Source organism: Anopheles stephensi, chromosome 2 (genome assembly GCF_013141755.1).
Source record: "Anopheles stephensi strain Indian chromosome 2, UCI_ANSTEP_V1.0, whole genome shotgun sequence".
Classification (NCBI taxonomy): Eukaryota; Metazoa; Arthropoda; class Insecta; order Diptera; family Culicidae; genus Anopheles; species Anopheles stephensi.
Window position 1 is genome coordinate 81,195,350 of NC_050202.1, and position 23,642 is coordinate 81,218,991.

General features: G+C 48.3%; 2 protein-coding genes across 13 annotated transcripts; one reads left to right on the forward strand and one right to left on the reverse strand.

Moving 5' to 3' along the window:
- The first annotated feature begins 290 nt into the window (after window positions 1-290).
- On the forward strand, window positions 291-14,673 carry LOC118505548 (atlastin). Of its 6 annotated transcripts, none has more exons than XM_036041496.1 (8): window positions 291-618; window positions 7,278-7,685; window positions 7,765-7,914; window positions 7,999-8,154; window positions 8,233-8,862; window positions 8,937-9,217; window positions 9,300-9,366; window positions 12,317-14,673. In XM_036041496.1, exons 2-8 carry the CDS (start codon window positions 7,491-7,493, stop codon window positions 12,455-12,457), a joined length of 1,620 nt encoding a protein of 539 aa, XP_035897389.1. In that variant the 5' UTR covers window positions 291-618; window positions 7,278-7,490; the 3' UTR covers window positions 12,458-14,673. The 6 variants fall into 6 exon arrangements, with proteins under 6 accessions (XP_035897389.1, XP_035897391.1, XP_035897390.1 ...); XM_036041498.1 differs by having other exon boundaries at window positions 292-433; XM_036041497.1 differs by lacking the exon at window positions 291-618 and adding an exon at window positions 3,086-3,175.
- A 134-nt stretch (window positions 14,674-14,807) lies between these two features.
- Window positions 14,808-23,354, reverse strand: LOC118505547 (ubinuclein-1). 7 transcript variants are annotated; one of them, XM_036041489.1, is made up of 6 exons: window positions 22,018-23,354; window positions 20,443-20,676; window positions 17,609-20,359; window positions 17,463-17,532; window positions 16,122-16,388; window positions 14,808-15,848 (listed from the first exon to the last, which is right to left on the reverse strand). In XM_036041489.1, exons 1-5 carry the CDS (start codon window positions 22,321-22,323, stop codon window positions 16,216-16,218), a joined length of 3,534 nt encoding a protein of 1,177 aa, XP_035897382.1. In that variant the 5' UTR covers window positions 22,324-23,354; the 3' UTR covers window positions 14,808-15,848; window positions 16,122-16,215. The 7 variants fall into 7 exon arrangements, with proteins under 7 accessions (XP_035897382.1, XP_035897387.1, XP_035897381.1 ...); XM_036041494.1 differs by lacking the exon at window positions 16,122-16,388 and adding an exon at window positions 17,268-17,329 and having other exon boundaries at window positions 22,018-23,353; XM_036041488.1 differs by having other exon boundaries at window positions 17,463-17,541; window positions 22,018-23,353.
- Between the last annotated feature and the right edge of the window lie 288 nt (window positions 23,355-23,642).

Here is a 23,642-nt window from a genome sequence, read left to right on the forward strand (position 1 = left end):
AGTTTACCGATAGTCACATTGTTCAAATAAATTAATTGTATAACCAATTTAATACATAACGTATTATACTTCCAAGCATTCGATATTTTCCAAATACCTTAAAAATTCAACATATCAAAGTGCATTTTCAAAACTCAAAAACGTTTTCCGTGCAAGAAAATTACTACACTTCTGTTTTCTTCAAGCAATTCAACGGTCCACATCCGCACCGTTCAACCGTGCACCATAAACAGCTGCTGCAAACGTCACCGCCATGTTCGAATCAGGTCCATTTTCGACCCCTTCTCGAACTTCACCCATCATCATCAGCAGTAGCGTTTACATGCCCAAGTGTTGGGACGACTTTTCCCACTGCATCGAAGACGTGCTGTACATTGTCGATAAATTTGGCAAAAGTTACGTGTCGTGAAATGTGTTGCGTGTTTTAGATAGCGTAAGGAAGTTTCTGATCCATAGTCGGTTAATGGTCGCACGGCCTCGGTGTATGGAAGTGCTGCATTCGTGGTCAAACGTGTACACCGTGTCATAACTTGTGTGTGTTGATGAAGAGGGAAGAAGCCCGTCGACACCACCATCATCATCATCATCATCTGGATTGTGCAGAAAAGAGGAAAATAAGTGCGTAATATTCACCAGCAATTTATTTGTTATTATATCCAGTGTGATTAGAGCTGGTACGCATTAGTCGCTCTGCCAATGCAAAGTGTACATTATCACATCGTCAAAGCGCAGGAGCATTCAATTACACAAATCGAAAAAACAGCACACAATCGGTTGTGTTTTGATGATTGCTGCTGCAAAATGTGGTTCTGCATACGGGCGACCCTGAACAAGTGAAGCAGTGCACAGTGTCTGCAAAATAGTGCATTTACGGTGAACAGCATTGGTGTGTGTTTATGTGTTTGTGTGTGTGAGTGGAGTGTCTTTCGCACGCAATCACCTTTTCTTCAGTCTGCCAGCGGGATTCCTGTTAATCCACGCTGTGTTTGTGTCCCCACTGGCCCCAGCAAAGTGAAAGGCGAACACTTCATTAGCTTTGTTCGTGCTGTGGAGGTTCGAGTCGAACGGGGTGGACATGAACGGTGGGCAGTGTACTATCGCTAAAGATTGGAAAAAGGCGGTAGCGGTGAGGTGGTCAATCCATGGAAGAAGGTCCGGATTTAATCAAAAACACCTACGGCGAATTGCTTTCGATTTTCTGTTCTAGGAAAAGGCTCAAACTCGATTCGATCCTCTTCCAATAATCAAGAGCAAATGTTACGTTCCGAAAGGGTTGGAAGCTGCAGCAATTGCGTGCAACACATTTTCATGGCCAACTCGCACCACTCGCTAGAAACACTTCAGCAACTCGAAAAAAGGACAATTTGCAGTGGATAGAGCAACTTTCATCACAGTCGCCATGGAACCAAACGCTTCATGTTCGAAAAAAGGAAAACTGTTTCCTTCGCAGACCCGCTCCGAATGACAGTGAAAGGCTCTCGAAATGAAAAATTCGCCACTACTCGACCACAGCTCGCCCCCCACAGGGAAAAACAAAAACAAAAGAGCAACATAAAAACGGCTCTTCCCACCCACTTTTTGCTTCAACGGAAGAAGCATAGATACCCCCATAGAGCAAGGGTTGCCTACCCTGATGTTGGAATTTTTGTTGCATCGGATTCTTTGTTTTGTCCTTGCCAAAAAATAACCCAACTTCAGTATGTGGGGTAATTTTTTATTTTGTTGAACGCGTGAAGGACGCGCCAATCCTTCACCAATGCAACAGAGAGCACCGAGTAGGAAACCGATAGACATGCAGGGGAATGAATCCGAGGGGCCGGATTTGTTTTCGTGGCACTGCGCAAACTCCCCGGCTCAGTTTGTGGCAGCAGAGGCCCGCCAGGGGAAATCTGTACCGTGGGCCGTGTTTGTGTTGTTCTTGCCTTTCTTCCCATTCGTCCACCTTCGTAAGGCAAATGTCAGTTTGGTCTTTACTCAACTTTCTTCCCATTCCCAGTAAGCATTCTTTGTCGGGGTTGTTGGCATCGGAGAAATGTCCCATTTTCTAGACACGATGATTGGACGTGCTTTCCTTTTATTGCGGGCATTAGTTTGACTCAATAACTACTAATCGCGATTCGGGGGCGGGCCTCAGGGCTTTCTATCCAACTACGAGCCATTCATGTCACACAAGGCAACATTTTTAAACTCTAAGCCCCAAAACATGTTCATACGCAACCTCCAGCAGCTCCAGCTTATTAATGCGATTACAAAATAATGTAATTTTCTCCACGTCACGGCTTTGTCTTCCGATGAATTGCGTCAGTTGTGCTGAACAAATCAGCACAGCAAAATGCATCTTATCTTGGTGCGAAAACAGTACTTGCCCAGCCACATGTGGAAGGTTGATAAAGCCCTCCTCGATTGGCCGCTGGAAAAGGCGCATACCTTCGGGAAGAAGAAATTCCGAATATACCTGTTCCTCCCGGGGTATGCATTGCTAACTCTACTTTTCTTTCCTTTCTTCTCTTCGTAATTTGCGTAAAATTAACTCTCATTGAGCCGAGGAGGCAAATGCAATGCTGTACACGCTCAAGAAGTAATTTGGAGAGTTCCGTTCAATTGCTGCTCCACTTTGAATGTATATTGCTCCGATTCATTTGTTTTCAAAATGACCAAATGTCGGCATCCGGAGAGTTTCTACTACTATTTTTTCCCGTTTTCCCGCTACTTCCCGCAGCAAACATCTTACGCACGATAAAAGAACATCGGGCGAAGGCTTACAAATAACACCTATTAGCATCTCGGATGGATTCGCGTGCATCCGGGGGGCAAAAAACCGTGCTCATCTCCATAGCCAGCCATACACACGTGGAACAAAATGCATGTAGATAAACAAAAATCCACCACATGCGGACTACACGCTGAAATCCGTGAGCATGTAGATGTGCGCGGATCGTACGTCCCGCCACGATCGACGACGCGTGACGCACCGTCTCGCTGCTCCCACCGCCAGAAACCGGTACCCATTCTGCGCCAGGAAGCAGCAGACACACACACACACACGTACTCGAACCGGGCCACGAAACGAAAACCCACCATGGCACCCCGACGACGACGATGTGGAACGCGGCTCAGTACGTTCCGTGAGGTCGTCCGTGGCGCGCGATCGTGTGTCCCCGGGGTTTGCATCTACGTACGTTGTTTTCTTCCCTTTTGCCCCCGCCAGCAGGAACGTGACCAGACCTCCAAACGCCAGGTGGTGCCATTCACTGGCTCACGTTACGTTGTGCAGTGTTTTGGTGTGTTTTTGATGCCCAAAAATAGGACCCGAAAACCCTCCGACCAGGGAGTGCTTGTGTGTGTGTGGGTGCGCGATCCCCGAGTCTTGGTTAGTCAGCATAGGAAGCACGAAAGCCAGAACGTTAGTGTGCGATAAAGTGGAAGAAGAAAGTTGCTGCGTGGATGACGTGGGTTTTTTTTTTTGGTGAAAAGGAAATAACCGTGACCACCACCGTACAAGGGATTTGCACCCACCCCGGATGAGATGCGGTGTCCAGAGTCCACCACAGATGGACTCTTTTGGGGTGTGATATAAATTAATCCGCCATCACCATTCGGTGGCGATAAGGTAGCGGCAGTTGATAACGCCGAGCGTGTTGCAATCGAATGTACACCTTCGAATCGTTATCATTTGCCTCGGTGCCGCCTGCCTCCTGTTTGGAAGCGGAGGAAGAACATTCAGAACCGACTAATGTGCTACATCGCGTCGAAGTAGCTGCCGGTGTGGCCATGGCTCCATCAAATCAATTGTGAATTATTGAGAGCAATAATCTATCTCTAGCTTTGTTTGTGGCCAGGTGTAGCGTGTTTTATCAGCCGGAATCCCCCCGCCATGGTATGATTTTTTCTTTCGGAAGACCGCCTAGCACAGACAGAACACCGAACCGAATGGGAGGGATAAAACTAATTAGCAAAAGTACTGCTAGAGCTGAGCTCTTTTCGAGGAAAATAATGCTGCTGATAATACAGTTCATTTTCTATATTAATTGAAGGCGAACGAATAGTTTTGTGATCGGAGTTCTGAAGCTCCTTAGGACAGTTTAGACAGTCCTCAAGAAATCCTAGACTCCATAAGCCCTTTTAAGAGAAGACTGCTGCATTTAATGCTTCAATGTTGTACTCCCCAAAAGGGACAATTGAATTCGTAAGAGATTAGCCACCGCTCTATCAGCACCATCTGTGTAGTACAAACGTCCACTGGAAGCAGGAAACGATCCTGAGGAAACGACGGGGGGGCATATATAGGTGTTTGTGCGGTAAAGTTACTGATTCTGATCAAAGTTCAGCGTACAAAGCTTGCAAGCCGCTGCCCGCCCTATCCAGGAAGAAAGAGGGAAGGAGGCCACACAACCCAACACATACACACACACACACACAAAGTGGGGTGTATTATTTTTGCGCTGGTTTGTTTTTCTCATCCTCACTCCCAACCACCTGCACCCTACCTCTCTCTCTATGTCCTCGTTCTTTTCCTGCTGCCGGCGCCGCCTCCAACCTGTGGACAGGGTGCGCACAGGGTTAATTGGACTTGAGCCAACAGCAGCAGCAATATCATGGTGGTGTCTTCAAGCTGGTTTAAGTTCTTGAGCGCTTCTGTGCCACTTTATTTGCACCGGCGTGCTGCGTAATCAAATTAATTTTATTTATAACGCGTTTAAACTGAGCCCTCCCAACAAAATAACAAACAAATCGCTCCGGAAGATGAGATATTTAGTGTAAGCTGTTTTGATTATATTAGGGAATATTTTTGTGTAACGTAAGCAAGCTTTAATCCCTCAAACGATACGTGTGTTATCGAAGACAAACCGCGATTGCATGTTGATTTATTGTAATCGCCTTCCGTTTTTTCAAAATCAAAACAAAACCTCCTTTTTCTGCTTTACGCAACGTGTAAGTGGCGCAATATCGGTCAATGTCTACTGCCCTCCCCATACGGCGCCCGCAGGCAGGGGGAGGGGGATTAGTTATGGAGAGGGATTCCGTTTCAAGTTCACGCATCACAAAAGCAAGAGCTTCCAATCGGTGCGAAGCCCTACATTTTCGTCTGCAGACAAACGAAAGTGAGATGCGTTTTCGTTAGTGGATGAGTGAACGCGAACCCGTATGATGTGAATTTTATAGGCAAAAACTGTGGCTGTAGCCTTTGAGTTCATTTTAGGAGGTTGATGAGCACGTACGAGAGGTCTCATGCATATATGCAACTGGCACAACGCATGCGGAGATTCGTGCGCGTACGAAATGGATCATTTGGACGATCTGCCAACATACCCAACGAAGGCTTTTTGCATAGTTATGTTTCGAATTGGTGTGCTGTGTATGTGTGCTAAGCCTACTACTACTACTCCTAGGCATCATGGAGAGCCTCTACAGTGCACGCTCTATTAATCGCGATCGATGATCATCGGCACCACGACGGTTCGGTATCGAAAACGATACCACATACCCCTCAACGCGGTGTTAGAGTCACGCAGAGCAGAGTGTTGTACATTGTCGGCGATGATCAGCGCGCTTCGGCATGATGCTACACACACATGTATCAAACCCTTCCCCCGGAATGCACCGATAACCGTGGGTGTCCGTGCTCCAAATTCCGTGTATCTCACCGAAGCGTTTTAAAAAAAAAAACGAGAGCTACACAGTGAAGTTGAAAGTGAAGCAATAGAGGCATAAAATGGCGATTAAGACGTAACCACCGTCAACCGGGGGGTTGTAACCTTTACAGCTATTGTGGAGAGATGGTGTGGAATGTTATACCGTTGCAGTGCGGTGAAACCATTTACTTTATTCTATCGTAATTCCCCACTCTTCACACCGCCCGAAGCGTCTGGATGCATCTGGATGCATCACAAAACAAGCAGAGGCACATTTCGATCACGGTGATGTAATAACAGACTTGAGAGAATAAATCTTGGCCAGCTGACGTGAGATGGCAAAGCGCATGACATCAGGAAGAAGCACCACACACAAACACACACCGCTCCTTTACTCAAACATAACCTAACATGCTTGAAGATTATCCCATCCCGCAAGATCGGCAAAAGTGAAATAAGCTCTGATCTCGCGAGAGGACGCGAATAGACGCTGGTGGCGTGCCACTATTTATAGCAACAGCATCGGAAATATGGCCTATAGCCTCTCGAGTAGTAGCAGTATTAGTAGCAGTAGCCAGTTCATCACAAAAGCAACCAAAACCCGGTACGCACGCTAACATCTTCCACCCTTCATTAAATCGTTTGTTATCTGTCGGGTTTGTTGTAGCTCACACCACAACAGCTGTCTCACCTAAGCTGTGTGCCAAATTGTGCCAAGGGTGGAAGTACATAGCTGTTGCAGGAACTTGGCCCCAGAACCGATTTTGCAAAAAGGTCACCCAGTTGTTGGTTACAAATTTTCAAATTTTCATGGTCAGTTTTAGTTGCAACGATAGAATCGCATGAAGATCTCCCATTGATTGTGTCGCGTTGTGTCCAGGTGAAAGCAGCTTCCAGAAGAAAGCGGGTCACCAGCAGCATGTCTGTCGAAAAGAAGCTTCAATAGGAAAGACCTACAAAGCGAACGGACGCCATTGGAGAACCCGTTCGTTGAGATGCGTTATTGGCTACCTTTTAAGGGGATTCACGGTCGTCCTCACGGTTTGTTGAGAGAATACGATCGCGATCGCCGATCAAGTAGCAGCAGTAGGCCAATTAACGTGCACCGCAACTGATCTGGACAGCGATCTACTCCATCCACACGATACAAAGTGTCTCACCCGGTACACATGTGTGGCGTGTCGGGTCTCCGTGGTAGTAGCGTTAATGGACGCGCATCACCCATCATTCAAGAGGGTGGCCGTCACCCCGCTTAAGGTATCTCGCAAACCCTCCGATCGGTGGTGCGCGTTGTAGATCGCGATCGGTTTGGATGTATCTACATAAACACACACCAAATGGCCCCGAGAGAGTCATCGAGCGAGAGAGAGACAGACCTTGAAACCATTGCGCCATAAATGCTTGGGTCACTACTTCTAACGCATCAGAGGCGCTGTTCCAGCCGAAAATGTGTGTGTGTGTGTCTGATTTCTTAACTCTGTCTTCATAACAATTTGCTGACGCATTCCTCTTGACCTTGTCCGTTGCGCCATTGCGCGTCCACAGATGTAGCTTTAGACATTCTACCCGTAGAATAGCTCTGGAACTCTCTGGTGTTCTGGATGGTTAAGAATAATGTTTCTCACACTTTTTTTTCCTCAACAGGCAGACGGCCAAGACCCAAGTTCACAATTAGTTGTTAATCCCGATCGCGCTTTGAATGGTTAAATCATCCCGAACTGGAAGGAACGGCAGCAAGAAGGTGTAGTGCAAGACTTTAGATAGTGAAAATAGCGGTGAACCCACAGAGATCCCTTCCCCGGGAGCGGATAGCAGACGAAATAGCGATACCGCGGCAAACGAAACAACGGCCACAGAATGGAAGCCAGGCCGGTGCAGGTGGTGGAAACGAGCGAGGATCACAGCTTCGTCCTGAACGAGGAAGCCCTGTCCGAGATTCTGCTGCAAGATAGCATTAAAGATCGTGCGATTGTGGTGGTGTCGGTGGCCGGAGCCTTCCGGAAGGGCAAGAGCTTCCTGCTGGACTTTTTCCTGCGCTACATGTACGCAAAGGTTAGAGGCTGCTTGCTTGGTGGGGGACTTCGACCCAACCGTGACTAGCTAACCGTTTCCTTTTTCCTTCCCACAACAGTACGTGCATCATCAGAGCGTGCTCGAGTGGTTGGGCGATGAAAGTGAACCGCTGTCTGGGTTTTCGTGGCGTGGCGGTAGCGAGCGTGACACAACTGGCATCCTAATGTGGTCCGACATCTTCCTGCACAATAGAGCCAATGGCGAGAAGGTACGCGTGGCGGGTGGGGTTGCAAAATTGTTCCTGCGGGCGATTGTTAACTGTGGTCTCTCGCTGCTTTTGGCATAATTTCAGCTGGCAATCATACTGATGGACACACAGGGCGCCTTTGACAGCCAGAGCACCGTGCGGGACTGTGCGACCGTGTTCGCCCTAAGCACCATGCTGTCCTCCGTGCAGATTTACAACCTGTCACAGAACATTCAGGAGGACGATCTACAACACCTGCAGGTACGTGGTGTGGGGAAAACAAATCTTGCACCGACCCCTGAGACGAGCTCTGATGCGCCAAATTTTCCACCCGTTCAGCTTTTCACAGAATACGGCCGTCTAGCGTTGGCCGACTCGGGCAAGAAGCCGTTCCAGCGGCTCCAGTTTCTCGTGCGCGATTGGAGCTTCCCGTACGAGGCCGAGTACGGTGCGCTGGGCGGGCAGCTTATCCTGCAGCGCCGGCTGGAGGTGTCGGACAAGCAGCACCCGGAGCTGCAATCCCTCAGACGGCACATCACATCGTGCTTCACGGAAATTGCCTGCTTTCTAATGCCCCACCCCGGTCTAACCGTGGCCACCAACCCGAGCTTCGACGGGCGCCTGTCGGACATAACGCCCGAGTTCAAGCAAAGCCTGCGCGAGCTCGTCCCGATGCTGCTGGCGCCGGAAAATCTTATCGTCAAGGAAATCAACGGCCAGCGCGTGAAGGCCCGCGATCTGGTGCAGTACTTTAAGTCCTACATGGCAATCTACAAGGGTAACGAGCTGCCCGAACCGAAGAGCATGCTGGTGGCGACGGCGGAAGCGAACAACTTGACGGCGGTGGCCGCGGCCAAGGAAATCTACACCCAGCTCATGGAGGATGTGTGCGGCGGCACCAAACCGTACCTCAGCACGGCCCATCTCGACTCGGAGCACAGCCGCATCAAGGAGAAGGCGCTGCATCAGGTGCGACTATCCCTCGCGTTCAGCTAACAAACTGCGTTCGTCGAGCTAACCCGGCCGCTTCTCTTTATTCGCAGTTCTCGTCGAAGCGAAAGATGGGCGGCGAAGAGTTTTCGGAAAAGTACCGCGAAAAGCTCGAGCAAGATCTGGACGAATCGTTCGTCACGTTCCGGGCGCACAACGAAAGCAAGAACATCTTCAAAGCGGCCCGTACGCCCGCGGTCTACTTCGTTATCGCGATGGTCATGTACATACTGAGCGGCATCTTCGGGCTGGTCGGGCTGTACACGTTCGCCAACTTTGCCAACCTCATCATGGGCATTGCGCTGATCACACTAGGGACCTGGGCCTACATCAGGTAGCTAGCGAAGCGGGGAAGCTAACCACCTTGCCGTGCATGACCACTAAACGTGAATCTACGTTCCCCTTCCCGCCCACAGGTATAGCGGCGAGCTGAGCGACTTTGGCGTCCGGTTAGATGAGATCGCGAACCTGCTGTGGGAAAATGTAAGTTACTTTTACTATTCCTTTACTATCGTCGGTGTCGGCGCGCTGCTGTACCTGCACCAGGACGAGATCGTGTACTATATGCGTACGCTGAGCATACTGTAGAGAGCTGTTTGTGTGTGCGTTTGTGTGTTTGTGATGGGGGTGGGTCGGTTGGGTGATGGGTTTAAGTTCAACTAGAGCAATGTTTGTTATACTGGGTGGGTGTACCACCCCTTATTGAGTGCGGAACCAAACCTGCGCAGTAACCGCTTCCGCATCCTAGATCGTAGGACGAAGACACTACTAACACGAGCTCTGAGCGGCAATCAACCACGAAACAAAGCGAGAAGCGACTTATGTTGCGGTGAATAATGAGCAGCGGTGAGAGCCGGATGATGTGCTCGTCCCCCCACCCCCCCCCCTTTGAACAGGGAATGTGTGTTGTTGCGGTTAGAGGTTAGAGAACAAATCTAGTGTAAAGCAAAGCGAAGGTTATTTAAGGCCAAAACAGCTCGAAACACGTAAAACACTTAGAACTAACACGAATGCAATTGTAAAAGCAAGCAAAACAAAGAACGTCAATCACAATTGACAAACGAAATCCAACAGATTTATCTCTCTCTCTCTCTCTGTCTCTGTTTTGGTCCATGTGTTAGTGTTGTTTTGTTGTGTGTTTTAGTTGGGATTTTGTTTCTTCTTTTGCGTTGTTCTTTGTTTATTTTTTTTGTACAAGTTTTATGTTTTATCCATTGGCGCTTGGTTTTTGCATAAAAGAATTCCAAATTTTATACCCTTTTTTTTCTTCGCTCATCATGCACCTACACCGGGAGGTTGGTTGTAGAGTATTGTTTCCGTTTCCTTTTGCCGAGCCCGAGTTTGCTTGGCTTTTGGGGTTTGGTTTGGGCCGGTCATCACTCTCTCTCTCTCTCTCTCGAGGGTAGGTAGGTAGGTATGCCGTTCATCAATGTTTTCTTTCTATTGTTTGTTCGTCCGTCCGTCCGAAATTATGCCGTCTACTGTAGCTGTAGGGGTGGTTGTAACATTTTGTGAAATGTATTAAATGTATGTTGGTTATATTTAACAAAAAAAAACACCTTCACCAGGGTAGCGTTGTTGCGAGCGGTTTACATTGATGGGTGGAATGTTTGTGTAGCGCTTCTTGGACTTGGGAATACTCTTTGTACTCGCTCAAAAATATGAGTAGCAGCAGTATTTACTATACTAACCAACGACCAATCGATCACGGTGCCAGGCTTCACACGGCGCAGAACCGAAGTTCAAAGTACGCAAGGCTCCACTCCAAAAGGTCTGTTGGTAAAAGACTCGAGAAGGCCCCCCCTAGAATCTTTTGTGTGCAGCACTGTGGTCTGTCATTTTTATTGCACAGTGGGATTATTGTATGGTCATAACTCGTTTCATATAAACATTGTGCATTGTTCCCTAATACTGTTACTGGACAGCGAGTAAGAGCATAATATTCATTGTAACATGCGATTTGAAATGCTGATATTCTTATTATTCCTCCTTTTCTGAATATATATGCCCGTTAACAAGTATCCATCGAGCCAATGTTCCGTTGCAGTCCGGGAACACCGTGTATGTTGTAAGCCAGATTGGTCACTCCTAGTGTGACCAAAAATTATTACGTAGCTCCTGGAAGCCAACATAAATGGTCAGGATAGAGGGAGGGGAATTTAATCGAATAATAAGCAATATTTCATTCGACTTTATTCAACCATTTTCGACCACAGTGAAATCACACTGTGCAGCTTTCGCAACGTGTACTGCAGATTGCATACATTTAGGCGCAAATCCTACAGTGGCTAACAAATTTTGTCAGGGGGAGGGGCTTCTCGAGTCTTTTACCCAAATATTATTTTCTTAAATTTAATGGGCGATCCCCAGTAGCTGAGTAAAAATGGCGTCGGTCTTTCGCCGGACCGAGGATCACTTTCTCTGGTAAAAGACTCGAGAAGGCCCCCCCTACAATCTTTTGTGTGCAGCACTGTGGCCTGTCATTTTTGTTGTACAGTGGGATTTCTGTATGGTCAAAACCCATTTGATGTAAACATTGTGCATTGTTCCTTAATACTGTTAATAGACAGTGAGTAGAACTTGATAATATACATTGTAACAAGTGGTTTGAGATTATGATATTCTTATGTTTCCTCCTTTGCTGAATATCAATGCAAGGTAACAAGTATTCATCGAATTACTGTTCCGTTACCGTCCGAGAACGCCGTGGATGTTTTAGGCCCGATTGTTCACCCCTAGTGCGACTGAAAACTAGTACGAAGCCCCTGTAATCCAAAATGAATGGTAGGGTAAGCGGAGAGGGGATTTTAATCAAATAATAACAATATTTTATTCGACTTTCTTCAACCAATTTTGACCACACTGAAAGCTCACTGTGAAGCTCTCGCAACGTGTACTGATAAAAGCCTTTCTTACGAACTAAGGAATCAGACAAAGTTCCTGGAACGATCGCATCAAAGTCTATCTAGGACAGAGGTCGAATCTTAGAGCAAATGGCATGTCCGGCATTTTGCATCCGATTTTTGACGTTTAGATCGAATAAGGTTTCCCGGATGTTTTCACGGTGCAAAATGATAAATTTTTGCTCAAAAAGTCTTAACAAGACTTCAGCGATCATCCAAATTACACACACTAGCAGCTGGAGGTTCTCAAGGATCAAGTACCAGCAGCAGCGTTCCCGTTCCGTTCCCACTGCTTGTCCTGTCAGTGTTTGTATGGGATGCGTCGACCTCTGTCCTACATAGACTTTGGATATCTCTCCCGAGGTTTAAAATAGAAGTGCTCACATTTCATTCTACCCTAGTAAAAATCGTCCCGCATACCCCGATCTCCGTCACCGGATTCTAATCCACCAAGCACGTTACCACCGTGCTGCGCGCGATGTGCGTGGTTGTGGTTTCTGCTCTTCTCTTTCGCGCCGCTACTTTTGCAGATGATGAAACCGATCTACCAGTCGTGCATGGAGAAGGGCATCCAGCACGTGGCGACGCACGCGACCGAGTACGCGATCAGTGGCAATGTTGGTGGGGTCGGTGGCGGCCGCCAACTGAACGGCAAGGTGAAACACTCTTGAGAGTACGCTCCACCGTTTGCTTCCACCGCGTCCGAGCACCGTCACAAGCAAAGCTGGCGGCCCTGGCGATGGTCTGCTGGGGGGTGGGCGACTACTGCTGCTTCGATGGACGCCCCGACCCAGTCACTGACAAGTAGTATCAACAACAACAACAACCACTCGCCTGATCGGACACCGGCGTACTGTGTGACCACCACCACCGATGGCAACCGTAAAGCATCTCTCCACCGAGGCACCCACAGCAGCAACACGAACGGTTTGAATAGCAGCAGAAGCTTGGACGGCAGTGATAGTGGCAATGATGGAGCCGTCCCGACCGACGGCACTAGGTTTAGTAAATTTATCAATAGCATTAAGTACGCCCTGGGCAGCGGTGGTAGTAATAGTAGCAGCAGTAGTAGCAAAGCCCCCATGCTAGTGAGAGATTGCGAGAGCAGCAGCAGCAGCAGGACCAGCAGCACGAGACCGCTAGTGATTAAATCGACATCAGTCATCCAGCGGACGGCGACGCACAGTAGTAGCAACTCGAACGAACTCACCACCGACTACTGCCCGAAGCGGGGTGGACGTCACAAAGCAACGGACGGTCCGCAGCAAACGGCGACGGCTAACGGTGCAATCCGCAGTAACCGCCGGCGCACATAGACGAATACGCATGGCCCCGGAGGCCCCCCGCCCCCCTTCTTTTGCTCAGCATCATCTTAAGCCTATTAAAATGACACCATCATCGATCACCTCTCTCTTGTTACAAACCCTTTACTACCCCCCACTCCTACACCTGTTGCAGCGATTTGATCCTGTTCGGTACATTTGTTGTGTTGTTGAACCTTTATCCCCCCGTATCTGTTGATGCTGATTTGTTTTATACACTATTTACACTGCATTTTTTTGTTTTTGTTTCCAAAACGAGCTCACGAAGCAGGTTAATGTAATGTGCGAGGGAAAAGCTAAGCGAACACTGGACTTTTTTTTTCGGAGAGCAGGAAGATAGATAGTGTTATTGTGCCAAAAGTGAGGTTAACAGTCCTTGGTAGGAAAACAGAGGACAACAGAGAAAGAAGGAGAGAGAAGGAGATGCATCGTAAAGGCGACCAGATTAGATTTGTCCAGCAAACAAAGGCCCCCCCCCCCCCTCGTATTGCCTCCAGTTGTTTCTTGTTCATCAAAAACCCACACAGAGTTACACCGGACACATGGGACGGACCGAACGCGTCCTCCTTCCTGAAAGCTCGTTTGCATGGAACCATTTTGTTTTTCTCTTTAAAATTTTCTTGCCACCATACAATGCTAAAATGTTACAAATACCGTGTGGAGATCTTGTGGACGACGATGACGACCTGCCAAGCAGTGTGTGTTAAATGTGCGTATTTAGTGATGAGAATAACCACTCATACCGACCAACACCTCACTCACCTCACTGTGTTTTAACTCACTCACTATGTGCTACTCACTGGTGAGATAGATATCGCTGATAAGATGATTTTCAGTCGATGCAACTAGTGTTGTGAGATAAATATGATGTGATGCGATGTTAAACTCACCAGTGAGTTAAAACGTACTCAGTGAGTTACACCATAGTGAGTGAGTGAAAACGCAGTGAGTGAGTGAGTTAGTCGACACGGAGGGTTAAATCAGAAGTGAGTTGAGATCAACTCATTCACTCACTGACAAAGGACGACGGATAGGAAGGACTGTGCGGAAGAAAAAAATCAGCCCGACGACGGATGTTGTGTTGCCAGATCATCATGCGCCCCCGCCCCCCCTACGCCATTTAACGAAAGCCGTTGTGTTTTTTTGACTTTGTTTTTGACCTTGAGATAGGGAATTTAATATTACTTCTGTTTTTTTTTTTGTTTTGTTTTGTTATTGTGCGCCGACGTGCGCTAGTTACGATTATAGTATAGAAAGAAGAGAGGTGTGCAAAGCAAAGCAACGTGTTAAAGAATTTCTTGTACATAAAAAGCAAACCGTAATCCGACTTCTTTCCCCTCTCTGTTGTGTGCTGTGGTCCTGAAAGAAATCTCGCGTTGTTCTATCTACGTTTGTTTGCTTTTCTATCATCTTTTTTTCTCGTTGAAATCCATTAGCTAGGAACTATGACACTACAAAATGCAGGTTGTATAATAAGCGCATAACTTTTCCGTTTCGCTCTCGCACGCCTGACAAAAACGAGAATTGATTGTTTAATAAAGATTTACCTTTTAACGATTGTAAAATACCATCAAGCGTGTGTGTCGTGTGTCCGTCTACTGCTATCCTCCTGAACACTGCCCACAGATTCTCAAGAGAGAGTACAGAACGAAATGATAAGTTTCTTTCTTCCTTTCTTGAAAACATCCAACAGTCAGAGCTCGGTGTAGAAATCTAATTTCCATTTTTTATTACATCTTATCTATATGAACACCCAACTGCAGGGGGCTTGGATTTGTGACTATTTTAGATTCTCCCTTCCCGCATCCTTCCATCATCATCATCATCTCTGCCTCAAAAGACAACAAAAAAGAAAGCAATAAAACAAAGAGCAATAAGCCAGCTCTCTCTAAATGTAACGGGATTAATGAACGGCTTTTAGTAACCAAGTTCGCTTCACCTTAAGAAAATTTGACTTTATACTGTTTTTAAAAAGGGGGATAAATAATACAGACAAATAAGCAAACAAAACCACTCGTGTAGTGATAGATTTGAAAGTTTGAACGCATTTATCTTACGATCCTCTCCTTTACGCTCTTTGTATGTGGAGTCCCTTTTTTCCATCCGTGTTCCGGTTACCGAAGCCTCCTTCCATCAACTTGTGTTGGTGTGTCCTATCCGAAACCAAAATGCAACAACCTTGAGCCAGGTGGATCTCTTTTTAAGCGGGAAAATACAAAATTAAACTTCAGTTTGAGAACCTTCCCTGCCCCGGGGGGAAACGTGTGTCGTTTAACGCATCCTGCTACATGTTTCCCTCATTCCGATTTCCCCTCCCCGCTTTTTGACTTTTCTTGCATTTCCATTGGCGTCGCTTATGTCGTTTGCATGAGCAACAAGTAATGCTAGTGTGTATTAGCTGTGTAGTAATAATAGTAGTAGTACGGCACCTTCTAACTAACGTCTACCACACCACACATCTCGGTTTTGTTCTAACGAACGGTGTGTTATGCTCTGTCTAACTATCTCTCTAACAAACCAGCTCCTGCGCCACTATAACATTACAAACGCTTGTGTTCCATAGCGCACGCACACACAGGAGGAAACTCACGCGCGAAGTTGTGTGTGTGTGTGGCCAGCGGACACTATAATACAGGGAATTCATTTTCCATTGGATCCTCGCGAGGACGCGGCGGCGACGTTAACCGGAGAGCGCCCCAAACAGCAGCTTATGCTGCCATTTTTTTCTTATCGGAACGATCTACAAAAAAAAGCGAACAACGATTAGAATAAGTAAAAAATGCTGAAGGATAAGGAAAAAACGCACACACACAAACAAACTGAGTGCATTGTAAATTACACATGAATCTAGCCCAAATGCGTTAGAGATGTGGGGCGGTGGTTGTATTGTACAGTGAATGGAAGGAGGGAGGCAGGAGTAACGAATTTTATTGGAACGCCATGTTATTTGAAAGGGAAGGAAGGGTGCAAGAACCTTTGCCGGACCGGTGTAGGAAAGAAACCTTTCGTTTACCTCGCCGTAAGGCCATCAGAGGACGTTCGCAAACAGAACAACTTGGGGGAAGTTTTAGAGGGGTTGCGCAACAGCGTTACAGCTGCGTTCGGTCTCAGTTCTTGTGTCCACCGGTGTAGGTGTAGTTGGTGGCGAAGAGTATATCGTCGTCATCCATATCACAGTCGATAAAGTAATCGGCAACAGCATTCGACGATGCTGCTGCTGGTGGTACCGTGGTGGATGAGGCCGTTGCTGCTGCTGCTGCTGCTGCTGCGGTTGCTGCCACTGGAAGGAGGAGGAGGAACGAAGCCGCGCCAAGCCAATTTCGTGAGGTAAGTAAGTATTTGCGGGATGGAAACGATCACGACCATGATGAAGATGAACGATGATGATGGGGAGGTTTGTTTGGGAATTCTCTATTGAAGCGAGAAAAACAAACTAAAAGGGCATGCGCGTTTGATGTTAAATCCGTTTCCTAACGTAGGTCCTTCTGTACTGTTCTAGCGTCGTTAGATTGAGTCGGTTCCTTAATTGAATTACTGCCGCTAAAAAGATTTTGCGGGATCGGTCGTCTGGTGTCATTCGCATGACGATGATCAGCGCACTGGAGACTTCTTCTTCTTCTTCTTCTTTGGCACTACAACCTCGAGAGGTGTCGGCCTGCCACTGCAATTTCTGGCTTTCTGTGACTTAATTTTACCCGTAGAAAAGTAGTCAGCCTTACGGAGGCGGTCTGGGTGGGATTTGAACCCCGGCCCTGCCGGTGTTGCCTCGGCCACCGGACCGCACTGGAGACTGGCAAAGGATCACCTATCTGTACGTCTTCCTTGGCCCTCAGCCAATCACAACAGGTCCTGACTGGCGACTTCTAGATTGCTTGACTCCGTTACAGCCTAGTCATCCCTGCGTCTGAAGCAAAGCTAAGACTTGATCCTCATCTCACTGTCAAGGCTTCAGATAGGCGTCGCATTTTTTTTTAAATATATACGTTAGAAACCTAACCGAAAAGGACATTCAAAACCACATCACATTCAAACGAATAAAACCATTACAATATGATCATGCAAAATGCAACATAAAAACAAATGCGCTAAGCAGAATAGATTAACGAAAAGCACATCTAGAAGCAGTCACATTCCTCAAAACACGAAACGAATTCCACACCTGTCCGTGATGCTCCCCCGCTTACGATCGTGGTATGAACTGGGCCAGTGGAACTTGCGGCACTGGGTGGGTGGTGTTATTGCGCGATAAGAGAAGAAAGAAATAGAATCATTCGTCACTCGGCTCATCCATATCGAGCACCGAAGGGGGAGGAAGGAATAGGGTAGTTAAGGATGAGTCCTTTTTTACTCTTACCGTGCTGTTGTTGCGATTGTAACGCTGTTGTGCTGTCCGATTTTCGGTTTCCACCCGCATTGTGCTGCTTCTGAAATTCCTTGAAACACGATTGCGATTAAACAAATTAGTTACGATTCGTGAGGTCCTAACAGCATGCTCTCTACCTGATATTCCTTGAGATCCTTCATTATTTGATGCACGTCGACGTCGATGGAGGATGGCGGCGTATCCTTCTGCCGGACGCTCCCAGCACCCTCACCACCCAGCTCGGGCGGCCCTCCCACCGCATTACCGGAAGGAGGGGGTGCAAATCCAATCACACCACCGCCGGGCGAATGTTTCGCAAACTTTCCACCGCCCATTACGGGCGAAACGATGTCACCCATAGTGATTGGGCTGGACCCAGCACTGCTGCCACCGTGCGCCGCCTTATTTCTTCCCACGGTCAGATTTTTATACTTTTCCTTGTTCAGGATGGGCAGATTGGGAGATGTGCCCTGCACGGGGAGCGTCGTGCCAGTCATAGGGGATTGAAAGGGAAGCGGTGGCGTACCGGCTGCTGCTGTCCTAGGAACGTTATATTCGGCGATTATCTCGATGCTACTGTCGCTGTCATCCTCCCGGCTGTTCCACCGCTGCCGATCGGGTGAGGGAAGCGGTGGATGGTTACGGTTCGCAGGTGATACAGCGGAGGCAGCTGGTGTGGCAGGCGATTGTTTCACCTCCGGATTGGGAAACGCACCGGCGGATGGATTGTCCGCTCCTGCTCCTGCTGGTGGTGGTGGCGGTGAGTTCATTATGTTGCTAATGCTATGGTCCGAGGTACGCTTGAAGGAAGAGTTGGGCGATATGCTGGCGCCGCCACTAACGCCCGACTGCATCGTCGGTGACTGGCGGTGTGTCGGGTTGCTGCCGGCGGAACCAACCTTCTCCGCATCTGGTCCACCCTTACTGCTATTCGTCGACCTTACACCCGACGGTGTTGACGATCGTACCGGTGCGTAGATGTCTTGCGCTTTCATACCATTCATGCCGGTTCCCGCAAGCAGCAGCGCCGTGTCGATTGTCGTGCCGGGCGGTGATACGATAGGGGACACCGTCGCCGTCGTGCTGGCTTTCTTCCCCACCGTGTTCGGTACACCAACGCTGCTGCTGCTGCCCGTACTTTTTGCCAGTGCCTTTTTCCGCCTGTCCAGCTCCTTCTGTACATCCTCGTAGCGTATCCAACCTTTCGGCCACAGTGGCACCACCTTGGAGCGCATAAAGTCCGCCAGCACCTCGTCCTCCGTTTGGTTGCGTGACCGGGCGAGCTCAAACGCCTGCTGCCGGATGCCGTACAGCTCCCAGAGCAGATTGCGGGACCGATCGTTCCAGGTGTATTTCTTCTTTGGATTCCTAATCTGCGGGGTGGCAGCGTTCGGTGGTGGACCACCACCATCGGCCTTCTCCCCGTTTGGCAGTGCGCTGGCGGCTTGTGCGGCTCGCATTTCATTCACCTTCAAACAGTCCAGCTCGTACTTCGCAACGATGGCAGGCATCGTGTAGGAAATGATGTCCTCCAGCTTCGAAAGCACCGATTTGGTCTTGTTTTCGAGCTTGCGAATGTGAATCTTTTTCAGCTTCAGCTGCAGCGACTGCCGGCTTATCGAAAGCTGCGACTCGAGATGACGGAATACCGCATTTCGGATGCTGCTGGAACCGGGGCTGGCGCGGGCACCTTCATCGATCCGCAGCAACAGGTCCGCCACCTTGCTTTCGAAGAAGTTTAGCTTGCCGTTGCCGGACAGGGCGCGGGCAAGCTCTTTCAGCGATTCCACATCCGCACGCAGCTGGTCGGAGATATCGTCTGGCAGTTTGCAGTCTTTCGGCTTCCGTTCCTTGGGCGGTTGCTGCCCGCCGGCCGTTGCGGGAACCGCCGCCCCATCAACCGTACCGTTCGTTACTTTCCCCCTAGCAGCAGCGCCAGTAGCGCCGTCTTTTTCACTCTCATGGCTACTCTCGCTTTCCGACACAATTTCCACCTCGGAAACCGATTCGCGCGAGTTTTTATCACTCCCACCACCTTCCTCCTCATCGTACTCATCTTCCTCCTCCTCCTCCTCCTCATCCTCGTCATCTCCTTCGCCGTTTTCTTCGTCCTCGTCCTCATCCTCATCGCCACCACCATCGCCATCCTCTTCCGCTTCCGAGCTGGACACGCGGCTCGAGCCACTGCTACGCCCTTTCTTCTCCTGCTCCATCTTCCGCAAGCTATCCCGCTTGGCCCGTAGCATGTCCTTCACTGTGGTAGTTTTCAGTTCTTTCACTCCACCGTTTTCTTCCTTTTTACTACTACCGTCGACGCTCGCAGCTGTCGGAAGTCCCTGTACATTGGTAGTGGTGGTAGTAGTGGCAGTACTGGCAACAGTCGTCGATTTCCCTTTTACTCCGTTCGCCTTTTCCTTGCCACTCTCACCAGAAGACGCTTTGGATTTCGGTTCACCAGCAGCCGCAGTAGCTCCGTTATCCATCACAATCTTTTGCTTCTTAGCGACATGTCCATTTAGACGAGATTTTTCATCTTCTGGAGCAATGGGTTCACCCGATTCCGGCACCACTTTCGCTTTATCATTATCCCTAGACGGTGGTCGATTTTGTTGCTGATTTTCCACGGCTGTCGAAAACTTTTCCACCGGCTGTTTCTGTGTTTGCTGAGCGGGTGCTGTGCTTTGTGACGGCTTCTTTTTCTCTCCAGCAGCTTCCTCATCATCGCTGCTTTCGGATGTGGTAGACAGGGCACGCTTCTTCGGTTTCGGCATACGCTGCGCATCTTCCGGACGTTCAAAGTTGGACAGCTGCTTGAATTCTAGCTGGCCCGAGTTGATGTAAAATCCACCACCGACAGTTTCCACCTCCTGCGGTATGAGCTCGTCGTACTGGAGGAAAAGGTTATGAAAAGACAACATAAGTAACAGAAACGCGTTTTACTCCGCAACACGATTAAGAAACGCGTCCTTACCGCTTCAGAATTATCGATGAAGGAATCTTCCTCGTCGTAACCGGCGCCACGATCATAGTAGTCCAGCTTGGATGGGCGGGCAGATTTACCCTTGCTCGCATAGTCTGATCCCATGCCGTACTTTCGTTCCAACTCTTTCGCCATCCGTTCCACATCCATATCCATCTCTGGATCCGACAGAAAACCATTGCCCGTCCGATCGGTTTGCTTCTTCTGTGTCTTTTTACGACGTTTCTGCAACAGGTAAAAGGGAAAACGAAATTCAATTAAGGTAAAACAAGAAATCTTTTGTCACTTTTCTATAGGGCCTAATAACTCCAAAGGTAGCCAGCAAATAATGAATCCAAATTAAACATTCTGCATTTACATAAGTAATCTAATTTAATATTAATAATCTAATAAGATTCCTTCTTCGCACTTAACCGATTTGCGATTATTACACATTTTTCACCATTTTAATAAGATGTTCTTCCTCACACCTAGGGAAGAAATATCGAAGAATATTATTATTCTTCCGGCATTCTTCTCTCAATTTTGAAATTGTACAAAAAATCTCATCTTTTGAAGAGATTTTTCAATTTTCCAACGAGTAATTTAAAGCAACGGTTCGGATCAGTTGACACCGATTTGAACACACTTGACGTAACACTCTCATCAAAATGTCAAAACGCACCTCTTTTCCCCAAACATACATAAACAGACACGCACGCACACACAAGCAGCATATAACTAACGCCTCACTGACACACATGCTGGCCATTGACTGCTATTCATCAAAACCGTACAGTGCCCAGAACCAGAGAAACGGAAGAATGAGAGCGGCGGCATAAAACAACAACAAAATCACCCGCGAGCATAATCCTTCCCTACATCTTGCGCACGTTTCAGGGCAGAACCGATCGATTAAGAAAAAAAAGGATGTAATTTCAGTGTGACCTGTGCGAGGATGAGATGGGAAAGACATTTCGAGATGAAGCAACGTCGTGTGGTGCATCTTTTTTCCACCTTCACACGCACACACACACACACACACATGTCGAAATGTGTGAAGAATGCAGCCGAAACACAACATCACGCGCCAAATAGGCTGCTGATAATTGTCGAAAAGGTTTGCTTGCAATGGAATGCCGGAAGGACGGTTCTTTTGATTAGCAAAAACAATGAACCAACGCACACACACACACGCACCCTCGCATGCATGCAACGCTAATCACTCCGGTGAGGCAAAAGTGTGAGCGACATACGCACACGCACACCCCAAAACAATATGCTCTACTTTAAAAGAAATCCCCCCCATTGCATTTGAGCAATTAATTTGAATGCATCGAAACGGAAGCACGCACGCCAAGGTGTGTGAAATGCTACAGTTTGGCCTGCTGTGATTGTGTGGAAACACCACCAATAGTATACTGTACCACACAGCCAACTGTGATGCTGCAATCACCACTACCGCTTTCCATTCAGAATTTGACAGCAACGAACGACACCGAACGAATCAAACCAAAGAACCCCGCACGTACTACAGTCAAAGATGGCCACGTTCTCCATAATTCCGTGAAAGCGGATTTTCTTTACCTGCTCTTCGTGGATCAGCTTGGAAAAGTTAAACTCCGGAAAACTGTCGGTGGTCGGCTCGAAGAGGTTCAGCTCCAGGCGGACTGTTGGGATCTTTTTACCAGTGCCCGTGCCACTGCCACCGTTCGCCCGATTGCTGCCCTCCCCTCGGCCATCTTTGTCGATGTTACCGAAGGGATGAAGGGTCGCAGCGGCGGCCGCCGCCGTCGAACACTCTGACGCCGATAATGCACTGAACGGGCTACCACCACCACCACCGCCGCCCTTTTTCACTACATCGCCGATGGCGCGTTTTACATCCGACATTATATTCACCGTTTATCACCTGCCTGCTGCCCGACCCACACCCAGCAGTACCGCACGAAACGCACACACACACACACACACTTTCACTCTTCACTTCCTGCGCTCGCTGAACGCCGCCGTGACTTTGTCGTTCTAGCCGCCGTGGCTGCTCCTGCTCTGCTGCAGGGAACAGAAGCCCAAAAGGCGACGACGGGTGCGCGGTGCGAGTGGCGCGCGATGGTTGTCTTCTTGTCTTCGTCGCTGCTGCTTCTTCTTCCTGTTATCTGCGCACGCTACATTCGATTAAAACCGCCACGAAACGATGGTCCTTCTACTGCCAGGGCCGGTTGTTCCGTTTTGCCCGTCATTCGCAACACGGTTAAAGGAACAGAGAGGGCTGACTCGTATGGCCGAAAGGGGGAGGCCGAAGGGAACACAAAACGCAATAGGCCACACACACACACACACACACGCGCACACACTCGGCAGACTTCTGGTCCGCCTGATGAAGAGGTGCAAATCTGCAGCTGCTGCTGGCGGACACACAGGCGAATAATACTTATCACCAACGTCCGCAGAACGCAACTAACCACAAAATGGTGCACACGGGAACGCGTTGAAATTGATTGAACACAGTAAGCACCGGATTGCCACACTTTCTTGGATTGCTTCGGGGATTTTTTTTCGCAAAGCGTATTCCCTTTTAGCGCACTAAAAGAAACACGCACACATTTGTCAGCAGCACATACACACGTACACACATACACCTAGAAGCACGCACGTTGCACCGAAAAAGAAAAAAAGTGTAGCCGGACGTACCTGTTCACCTCTGCCAACGATTCCGAACCAACACAAAACAGACCGATTGTCGCGGCTTATTGCAACAGGCAAAGCTTCTTTTCACACAGGAAAAACAGTTACAAAGATGTGTAATTTAACCGCTGCCCGGAATGGTTGTGCAAATTAGCGTACACGCATCGAGAAATCGGACGAGTAGATTTTCTTCTTCTGTCTGCTGCTGTTGGCGCTGCTGGCGCTGCTGCTCCTGGCTGTAAACAATCGGTGAAATGTCAAAATCTTAATTCCCAAGCGACAAAATTTGCACTGGCCAACGCTTTTCCAGTTGACAGTCTGTTATTTAACAATGTTGATGAAAGAACAATAAATTTTGAAACGATTATATATAAATATGCCTTCGTAAGTGCAAGAAAAAAGTTAAAATAGTGTGAGGAGTTGTCCGGGGAAGAATGGCAAACCGCGGCAACGGTGGCGGTTTTTTTTACGGCATGCCTGAGTATCGAATCCCATCTGGACCTGCTTCCCGGATTCAGCAATTGGTC